This window comes from Vanessa atalanta, chromosome 13 (genome assembly GCF_905147765.1).
Source record: "Vanessa atalanta chromosome 13, ilVanAtal1.2, whole genome shotgun sequence".
NCBI classification, from domain to species: Eukaryota; Metazoa; Arthropoda; class Insecta; order Lepidoptera; family Nymphalidae; genus Vanessa; species Vanessa atalanta.
Genome location: NC_061883.1, coordinates 5,347,057 through 5,358,717, shown reverse-complemented (window position 1 = coordinate 5,358,717; position 11,661 = coordinate 5,347,057). Strand labels below are relative to the sequence as shown.

The window sequence follows — 11,661 nt, the reverse complement described above, 5'->3', positions numbered from 1 at the left end:
AAAGCGCCATCTGTTATATCCTGACAACAACTGTTATAGGTCAACTGAAACCAAACAAAACACATAGATAGTTTGATTTTAATTTTATAGATGGCGTTAACGTTCATCTTTGTTCAATAACAAATGACAAAATTATAATAAGACTTAATTCGCTTAGTAGTAATAATGATTTACATAATTGTAAATTAATTCACGCTTAACATATTTTTGAATAATCTTTGAAGAAACTAGTTTGTTATTATTACGTTGTTAAAATGTTAAAAAAAGAGGGTAGACATATTATAACGAATACGGTTGTAATTAATACTTCTATTACATACATAATATGTATAAGTAGTTACTAATCATTTTCTTCATATTGTTACCTTTCGTTACAACTTGCTTTAAAAAAAAAAACCTATATAATAATGGATGTTACAACAATTTGCAACGAATCTTTCAAAGAAGGACGTATATATAAAGAAATATTGCCAATATCCTATAAGGTATGTTTTAAATATTATTTGGACAAGTGTTTCATGATTTTCAAATATTGAATCATATTATGTAAGTACTTAAAATAATAACGTTCCTTGATTTGTATACGTATTTCAAAATATGATTAAATTAACTGCTCTTTTAAATTTAATTTGTAAAATACAATTATTGATTTTAGAAAAACCAGTTTATAATAGATATTTCTATGTCTATGTCTTGGTATGACAGATTTAGAGGCGATTCTAAGTGTAAAAATGTCATTAATAATTTATTCACTGTAAAAAACGTCCGCGCAACATTAATTGAATTAAGTCTGCCGGACATTATCGAGATACAAGCTAATGTGCTTAACCAATGTGTGAGCCATCTGTTCGTCGGGTCTGTTATAATCCTCCTGTAAAATAAATAGTATAAAATATAATGAATCTTTGTCATTATTATATTTCAGACCTCTATTCCCAGTATCGCTTTAGTTCGAGAGAAATCTAACCTTCATTCCGGTAAGACTTAATATTTTTTTACTTTCAGTGACGGTTTTAAAAGAGTAATTATAAGCTCTTTTAACAAATGGGCCAATTTAATTTAACATACTCTTTACATTGGCGCTTATTAATAACTACCTAAAAATAAAATAGTCTTAAATATTGTATGCAGTATTTTATAACTTTGTCATATATTATAAGTACGTATAATTGATATTGCATGCTTATTAAATTTATAAAAAAGAAAAGAGAAAGGATTAGCACATCTCTGTGTATCCTGTTCTGTGATATTATACGTTTTTACCCTTCTAAGTTCAACTGTTTGAAGTCATATTTACATATAGATTAGCATGCCATTTAATATAGTATTTTTTTACTTTATGTGCATAATCTATTATTTTAATACATTTTTAAATGAGTCGGAATACAATTCAATTCCAAAAATCATAAAGTTGGCATAATATAATTACTTTGTAATATAATTATTATGCGATATGTTTTTGTGTTAAATAAGCTTTCTTTCAAACAAATTCTTTCCACGTACTATTGTAAACTAGGCCAAATTTTCAATTCCCGACGTAATCCTCCTTTCCTCTCTCAATTTATTATTGATAAATAAAATTTAACGTATTTATATCAGGCGATATACGACTTTAACAATAAATATATATATATATATATAATATTTATATTTTATGTTACTAAAATGGAGTATTAACTAAAAAATCATACAATCAAATCACCACATTCACCCAAAGAGAACCGGAAAGAAATTCAGTAGCTTGCGTGACACTTTTTTACTCCACTAATTAAACAACATACCCCCATCATCATTACATAATATCTAATTACTTACAATTAAATGTATTTATCCTGCAAACAATTATAAATAATTATATTAAAAGAAATTCTCTAATCACTTTTGAATCAAGATTTTTCCTTAGATATACAACAAGGACAATAATAATTGCAACAGTAACAATTACTTATTATTCACTCTATATTGCAATTCGAACTTGGAAATAATATATTGGTTATTGTTGTTTGACTTATTTATTTCTAATTGGTTAGGAACGCTTCTTGAAATACACAAGCATTTATTTATTTCATGACTACAATAATCTTTCGTAATGTTATTCCCTTCTCGTTACACTTAATACAAATTTAAAATTGACGGACTGACATACTACGCGTAGATTCCACTGGTGGGGGGCTACAACACCCTCCATGTCTAATAATACTGCACTTGACTTAATACGAGTACCTACGACCCTACTACTAGGATCTGCCCGCGGCTTCGCCTGCATGTAGGGACGTACCTAGCACATACTTACGTACGACGTCGTACGAACGTAGAACGGACCTATTTTTCTGAATCGGATTTTTTGGGTTCAGACATGAATCAAATAAATAACATCTCTTTCGTAATTATAATGCCTAATTGAAGAACCCACATTTAGTGTGAAGTAAAGGATTGAAATGTCTTGTAAGACTTTTTGAATGAAGCATGTTAAAAATTTTAAGGGCGTTTCAGGTAGCTTTCTAGGTAAATAATCGATATCCAATTTATTTATAACAAAGAGTAATAAGTATCAAGAGAACAAAAGATGATTAAAGAAATAAGAACATTTTTTAGCTTTTATAATTACGTGCCTTCTTGCAGATGTTTTATTGGCTGTTAAATTGGATCCTGCAGTATTAGAAGCTCAAGTGACTATTGATAACGGTGAAAATGTTGGTTATGAACGAAATTATACTGACAAGGTGCAGAATATGAATAAGAAAGACGGTATGTTGATGTTAAGCTTAGTGGTAGGGCTTTGTGCAAGCCCGTCCGAGTAGGTACCACCAACACCAACAACATATTCTACCGCCTAACAGCAATAGATAGTAATACTGTATTCTAATTTGAAGGGTGAGTGAGACAATGTAAGTACAGGGTGTACTTACACTGGCTACAAAGAACGTGGCGTTTTCGAAATTTTGTGTATAGTTAATATATCTTAATGAGCAAATGTCTATAATCTGTGCTGCCTAATTACCGTCAGGGGGTCATTCACCCATCTACCTACAGATGTCAAATAAAAAATCAACCTATATTTAAAAAAATATTGATTAAAACTTATGATAACTATGAGAATAGAATACCTAGCTATATCCTATTATTAAATCTAGGTAGGCGCCACGACTTTCCTAAATCCTACTGATTATAATTCAACTCGTACCAGTAGTGAGGGAAACATAGTAATAAAATAAATTAAGCGCCTTGACTCTAGTCGTAATATAATTTTATTTATAATTTTATTGTTTTATATAGTGAAGTACATACAGATGGTAACCTTTCTATTTTTTAAGTTGATTAAAGCAAACAGGAGAACGTTATATGCATACGTACACAATTTTTTTTTCATCCAATCCACATCGAGGCGGCGAAATGAATTAAGCTTATAGCAGCTTCACAAGAGATATAAATATCTTTTTTTTAATTTATATCTTCTTTCTTTGGTGTCCATACCATTTTTCGAGTGCTTTTTCTTTTGTTTTATTTTGCTCCGTTCATTGAACTTGGTTTTCTTTCTTATGTAATTATTGTTACTCTTATATAAAGTACTATCGTTATTTGACGTTATTTTATTGACACCGCGCGGAGATATCTAGCTTCGATTACCAAAATATTGACATTAAATAAAACCTGAAGTTAATAAAGGCACTATTTTTCCTTTTCACGATTCGGTGTGAATATCACTAGGATATGTAATATCGACACCTCTGATTACAAAGAGCGTAGGAACAAGATACGACTTTTCCAGAGGAACGAATAAAAAAAATATACGATGGTTTTAACTTATCATACTTTTAAATAGGAAAGTATGGGGAAAAAATCTGTGTAATAAATCCATATAAAATTCGAATCAAATACCTATCTACTCAATGATGAGAATAGTGTTGACTTGTTCATGTATTGTCAAGTAACTTGACAAAAAAGCAAGTTAAAATATTTATACTTCTCAGAGGCGTTCCACTTGCTTATTCAGTTTTATCTACTACCTGTTACTCTACTACCTCGGAACTGGGAAGAACCGGCAATTATTTTGCCGGTCAGTGGAATGTTTTCTTTAAATTTTTGATGACTATATATTTTTAAACAAATGTCTTCAAACGTATTAGCAATGAGCTTTCATGAAATATATGAAAAATAAAACGTATTGTATTGTGTACATAAAATATTTTTGCTAATACTATAACGTGGATGTGACAGAGGGCTTAAATATATTCAAAAGAGCTCTACATCACTTGTAATTTGATGTTTTAAAATTACACATTGAAACAGAATAAAGATGTGTAAACTTAACAAAATATGTCCAAAATGAAACTCCGTAATGATCACAATCACTTTCTTTACTTTTCCCTTGACTTTACATTTTTCTCTTTTTTTCATTTCTTTTGTTTTTCCTTCAACGCTCAAAACCGAATGAATCAAATTACCGTATCCTCCTTCCCCGCACACATTTTGTTGCCATTCACAAAATATAATTACCGGCAGTCAATAATCTTTTATTGTTAATAAAAATATAAAAATAAATTGAAAATTACTAATTAAAAAAATATTAAATAAAAGTCGGCTTACACTTGTCATATGTTTTATTGTTATAATTATTATTTAAATTGCAGATTCTAAGCATCAATCGGAATTTGAAAAGGCGATGTGCTTGCAACGAGCCGCTCTATTCTCCTTGTCGTCAAACCAATTCAATCTTTTAATGAAATACGCCGACACACTTCGCCAGCAACGGGTCTCATTACAAAAATATTTGGTGAGGATATTTGAAGGTAGAAGAAACATAACCAGACAATTGTATGTATTTAATTGGCGGTAGGGTTTTGTGCAAGTATGTATGGATAGGTACTACCCACTTATTAGATATTCTATCGCCAAACAGCAATATTTGGTAGTGTTGTGTCCGGTTTGAATATAACTACAGGCACAAGATACATAATGTCTTAGCTCCCAAGGTTGGTAGAGTATTGGCGATGTTGGAAAGGGCTACATATCTTACAGCGCTTAATGTCTATGGGCGGTGGTGACCACTTTCCATCATGAGGCCCATTTACTCGTCTACTTGCCTATATTATAAAAAAATACATACCTAATATCTATATATAAATAGATAAAGACAATAATTAATCCAGCGCTTTTTTCATATGTTTTTAGCTTTCATAATATTATTAAAAATGTTGGAAATATTAATAGAGATAAATAGAGTAAAAAAATATGTTCGACCACATGCAAATTAATGTAATTAATGTTTTCCTTCAATATTCAATATTGATTATGTTTGAAATTTGACCACTTAACAATACAAGTATTCGCTCAATGGTCATATAAATAGAAGTTGTTATGTTCAACATAGCTCAACCGATGGCCATGACAAGTTGTAGGTACATTTAAACACGTAGATTATCTTACCGCAAGTCATATCGGATAATAGTTTACAAACCTTAAAAAGGCATTCCGACGCATGCCGAGCATTTATAGCTAGTATATCATATATATAAAGGTTAATTTTCAAAATTACAAAGTATTTCGTATTTAATATCTTAGTTTTGTCAAAGATATTTATTTATTTATTTGTTGTCGCCCGCGGCTCCGCTCGCGTTTAAGGTGGTTGGTTGTCATGTGTTAGGCAAAAAAAGTAGCTTATGCAAAAAGTACCTTCCTTGGAGTTCAAGTTTGCTTCATACCAAATTTCATCAAATTCGGTTCATTGGTTTGGCAGTAAAAGAGCGACAGACAGACAGACAGACAGACAGACAGACAGACAGACAGACAGAGTTACTTTCACATTTAAAATATTATTAGTATTAGTATAGATTTTGCTCAGTCTCCTCTTTATACAGTTAACAATGTCACGGTTGTATTATAAAATCAATAACCATCGTTCGCAACTGTTCACCGATGTTGTATCAAATTAATAACGTAAATTCATCGTCTTGAAAATTATGAATACAACAAAAAATTGAGCCTCATTTTTAAAATGGAAATTTCTTTAAATTAACACTATGATACTTAATTTAACGTCTTGCTTATGAGTTTGCTTGAGGTCAATACATTTTTTTTTTTGTTAAACTTGTTTTATTTTAGGAGTGTGGGTTCTGCAAGAATAATGGACAACCAGAAGTCTGGTATACAACCCACGCCTTAAAAGACGGAAAAGGTCGGGTGCGATGTCCCATTTTGCGGGCCTTCTCCTGTCGCCGTTGTGGCGCCACAGGTGACAACGCTCATACTATCAAATATTGTCCACAACGAATAAGATAAAGTATTTCAGGTAAAGATATTTCATTTATTAGATATATAATGATTAAACTGTAACTTTTTTTTCAATACGAGACGACGGTAGCGAATCTACATCCTATGCTTATTTTATTTATCGTTGAATTTTATCTATGTCAATCCACATCATGTTTGTACATTTAGCTGTTCTACCTAATTAGATTATTGTACATATCATCTAAACATAATCTTTTTACTATAAATAGGATAATTATTTTAATCTAATGTGATTCGTCCGTGCACCGTTGCAGACGTCACGTGGAATCCATACTGGTGTAAGCTATAGTACATCTATCCTATCATATCAGAATCGGGAAAATAAAGATTAAAATACTCATACAAAACTTTCTTATGAAAATTAGCCAGTGGTTCAAATCTCATATTGTTCTCATAATCTCAATTTTCATATGTTAAATTTGACTTTATAATTGTGCTCGACGATAATGGCACTACCTGTTGGAATCGAATGTAAATCCGCCTCATGTATCTATATCTACCAAGCCGTGTTGGGGAGCTATGGTGATTAACGGCGAATTTGAAAATTTCAATCTATAAAACATGTAGTTTCCTTTTAACTTTATTGAATTTTATATAATTATTTAAAATTATTATTGGAATTAAATAAAGTTCACATATATTTGTCTATTGTTATTAAAGTTAGACGTGAGACCGTTAACAGGGGTGATATTTCAAAAGGAACGGAAGAGGGTTGAAGCGGGAATTAAGCTAGAGGTTTCTCTGATTTACCGTCACAAAAAGGAGGTATTTATTTTCACTCAACAATATAAAACAAAGGAAAAATTCATGTTATTTTTATAATGAAATATAAATTATAAGCAAACAAAACAAAATCCAGCAATCCATTATAGTTAAACAAGAGCCGGACTAATCTGTAGAGATTATATAAAAAAATTGCACAGCCAGCATTTATACAACGTGTCAAAAATTTACCAAACAAAAATTTATCCTAGGATCTATCCTACGATTTTAATTAAATAGCATAAACATTTATTTTTTTTAACTTTTTTTGACAACTCTTCCAATGTGTTCCAAGAAGCCCCTTTTACGTCTCAATTCACCGTCTGTAATGTTTCTTTTTTCCCGCTCATTAGTCACTCCAAAAGTAGCACTAAATGCTATTTGATTCAAAATTACCGTTAACTTTGAAATTATTCTATATTTTAAAACCCCGCGAAAGAATTATATCCACTGACACTAGTAGTGTGGTACGTAGGCGGCCGCGTAGACAGTGTAATATAATATAATGAATACCAGTCATTTTATTTGTTATCGTCCGGATAAAAAGAACTGTCCTGTAATATTAAAAAATGTCCTATAATAGTAAAAAAATATTAAACTATTCTTCTTCTTCAGACGTATCATTCAGTTCATCAGACGCCATGAAAATGGTGAATTCCAAGTTGAAAGAATAAACTAGCTGAAACCGCAGTTCACGCGCATAGCATTCAGTTTGCGACGACAATTCTTCTAAACCTGCCATTGTACCTAATTAAAATTTTTAATGTAGGTTTAAATTATACATAGAAAATATTTAAATTATTAATAATCTGCAATAATCAAGTGTTGAGACTTTTTGACTGCAACACAGAAGTGCGATTCCACTGCTCGCTGTCCACTCCACTAACTTTTCGAAGTTATTTCCATATAAATTAAAATATAGATATATGTTTAGGTGGAATATGTTTTAGACTTTATAAAAACCTTTTTTTTATCAATATGTAGAATTTATGTATAAAAGATGATTTAGTCAGCTCATGCGGATAAAGCAATGTGTTTTTCATCTGCAATCATTACAAATACCATTACAGGCTAAAAATATTACTATTACTGAAATATATGATGGATGGAGCCTACGTTACACCTGGAAAAATTACCTTTCTGATAGTGAAATAATTATCAAAATCAGTTCAGTAGGTTTATCGATTACAAATCTTTCCTCTTTATAAAATGGAAATATAAATTAAAAATCGCCTATGCCATTCTTTACCCCTAAAAGTCAGTTAGTTAGACTATGCAGAAAACTGCATAGTAGTACTATGCAGTTTTCTGCATAGTCTAACTCATCGGTAGGAAACATATGTTGCATAATGAAATAAGTTCAGAACCTTCCCTTCAAAATTTAATCCCACTGGGACATTTATTAACTATATATATATATATATCATAAATAATTTAAAACAACTGCTTCAAAAATAATGAACTATTCCTTCCGTTAACAATAGCCACCAGTATCTGTGCCAATTTGAATCCAGATTCATTCATCCGTTCCGGCGTGATTGATTAATTTGAACTTTTTCTATATTAAAAACATTTGCTCTAGGACATTGCAAAAGATCGATGCAAAGACCTTGAAATCGCAAAAGGAGCAAAGGAAAATATCATATAATATAATCTTTAAATTTACATATTCCAAGCGTTTTGCTAATTATACCTCTGCTTTATTATGCACATAAAACAGTACTTGAATAATATATATTTATTTACATTATTTTTAAAAGTATCGATAACAGTTACGCCGACATTCAAAGCGCCATTTATTCACGAATCTACAATTTATACCATAGAATAATTAATTACCAATGATATAATTTCAATTCATTGACATAGTTGTTTATTTGACTTTACTCTTGCAATGAGTCGTATCTACTGTTAACAGAAGGTATAATTCATTCTTCTTGAAGCAGTTGTTTTAAAATAATTTTGATTATAGTTCGTTCCACTGGACTAATGCTCTCTATTTGAAGGGAAGGTTTCGAACTTATTTCATTATGCAACGTATGGCTATATATACGACTAGTTGCGTCACGATGTTTACCACCGCCGAGTAAGACTGAATTATTATAAGCACAAATTAAGTACATTAAATCGCTTTTAGCTTACCTCGGTATAAAACGAAACCGGCGCGCGACGGTTAGGATTCACGTGTTTCAATCACTGGACCATCTCGACTCATCGATTTTAATTTGTATATACATATTATTTAAGTCCTTATTGTAATAATTCATATGAATCAATAAGTTTATTAATAATAACGGGATATGAGTATGTTCCATCGTCCAGCAACATTGTATTGGACATTCCAGAGATTTGCAATGTATATTAATAAAGTATAAGCTCGCTCTACACTTAATTGAAAAAATATTAATATGGTCTCTTTTCCGTATGTTAAATAACTTTATATGAATTTAACCCACACCAAGTCCTAATGGGCATTTAGTAAGTATATATAAAGTGATATTTATATTTAAAAAATATATATGTAAAATATATATATATATATATATATAATATATTTATATATATATATATATATATATATATATATATAAATATATAAATATATTTAACTATAATCAACCGCGGCTTCTTTTCCTTGGAGCTCAAGCTTGCTTCTTACCAATATTTCATCAAATTCAGTTCAATGGTTGGCCGTGAAAGAGCAACAAACTGAAGAACATACGGAGTTTCGTATTTATATTACTAGCTGAACCTGCGGCTTTACTCGCGCGAAATTTATAAAACACACTTCCGACCCCGTTTTACCCGTTGAGGGGTAGAGTTTCATTTGTATGTGTTTTTATCCATTCTTAGCGGACGTCTACACCCGCTATAAGGAACCTACCTGCCAAATTTCAAGTTTGTAGGTGTTATAGTTTCTGAGATTTCGTGATTAATCCGCGAGTGTTATTACACTTTTATTTACATAAATTATTTAGAATATTATAGAAGTATAGGTAGATAACAATTACGATCAGTCAGATGTCGTCGAACGTTCATCTGCTAAGACGAAGATACTTTTTCATTTATAATAATAGTATATCAATTTTAGGACAAAAATAAAACATGTAAGGTTTGGACCATGGGACAGAGACGACTGCTTACGTACTTAAATCAGATGGTCCATTGTCCAGTCCGTATATATAAGCTATAAAAAAAATCTATATATTGTAAAGATTATGTATGTGTTTATTGTTTCCTACTAACCGCAAACACTATACACTAGTTTGTTGTCCTTGTCATAGCAATAATCCATGTCATAGATTACTATTTACTGGTTTCTCATTACAGGTCATACAAACCGAAGCAGGCTGTGCTACGCTTTACATTATGATATTGTGTTACAAATATTTTAAATAAAAATATTTTAATAGCCTAATTTTTACTCTGTAATTCGTTTACCTAATCCTGTTGTATAAAACTATCGAATAAATAAAATAGATTAATCGTAACTTGAGATTATTTAAGAAAGAAAACGAATCCAATGATATCATATTATCAATATCTAAAATACTATCATAAATGTGTTTTTTTTACACTTTATGACATATTGTTCGAGCTATAAATAGACATGAGTTGACATTGTAAATAAAAAAAAGCCCATGAACTTCGCAAACAATAAAAAATGTAGTCATTAAACGGCTAGGCGTGTGCTGTCACTGCGATCTTCAAAATATGTCTAGCAGTTCTAGTCTCATTTCTAAAGCAGCGGAAAAGAATCCCGGGTTCAAATTCCGTGTCAGTAAAATGTTGTTGGACTATTGACTAGCAGGCCGATGTTAAGAAAACGGAAAAGTATTACACTCTTTCGATCATTTACAATTTTTAACGATTTAAAATGTGAAACATCTTAGATATTTTTACCGCATTTACTGAGTATTATATAAATACCTACTATTTATTAAGACTTGAATACGACAAGGAAATAAATTTTCACTATCTACATCTCAATTTATTTATACCTATTAGATAATTGTACTTTATTATTAATTAAAATAAAATAATACTAGTACGCCATATATTATGGAACAAAGTAAATCTAAAAAAGTTTTTTTTTAATTATTTGGCTTGTAGTGTGCCTAATACTCAGAATATTTGAGAAACATTAGCAATTGTTTATACAGCATGCCTGTTGTAACGTGAAAATCATTCATAACATAGTTTCCATTTGTTACTGGCCATAGTATTTTTTGTTTTTAATTTGATGTCCCTATTTTTATCATTTAAAGATAATCAAAGCCTTCATATTTAAAATAGTATATTTTATGAAAAATCACAAATGAAAATATTTTTTTATTGAGATACACATACATTCTGTGCTCTGATTACTTTGCTTAATATTAAATATTTTTAAATACACAAAGAATAGATCGAATTGATATTAGACGTAATTGATCGTACCTCAAAATACACAATACTGGTTAAATTGGACCAATTTCGTGATACTAAAAACATACAGAAATACGCTCTCTCAAATTAGATCTGCGGCATGCGTAAGTCGAATCAATGTAGTTCACAATTACTTTGACATTATGTTATATTTCCAAGATTGATGAAGATGATTGTGAC

At 30.4% G+C, this 11,661-nt stretch overlaps 1 protein-coding gene across 1 annotated transcript; it reads left to right on the top strand.

The window, feature by feature from the left end:
* The first annotated feature begins 301 nt into the window (after nucleotides 1–301).
* On the top strand, nucleotides 302–10,514 carry LOC125068303. Its single transcript, XM_047677411.1, has 6 exons — nucleotides 302–485; nucleotides 926–977; nucleotides 2,623–2,748; nucleotides 4,632–4,774; nucleotides 6,103–6,289; nucleotides 10,384–10,514. The coding sequence occupies exons 1-5, from the start codon at nucleotides 408–410 to the stop codon at nucleotides 6,277–6,279; spliced, it is 576 nt and encodes a 191-aa protein (XP_047533367.1). The 5' UTR covers nucleotides 302–407; the 3' UTR covers nucleotides 6,280–6,289; nucleotides 10,384–10,514.
* Nucleotides 10,515–11,661: the final 1,147 nt, after the last annotated feature.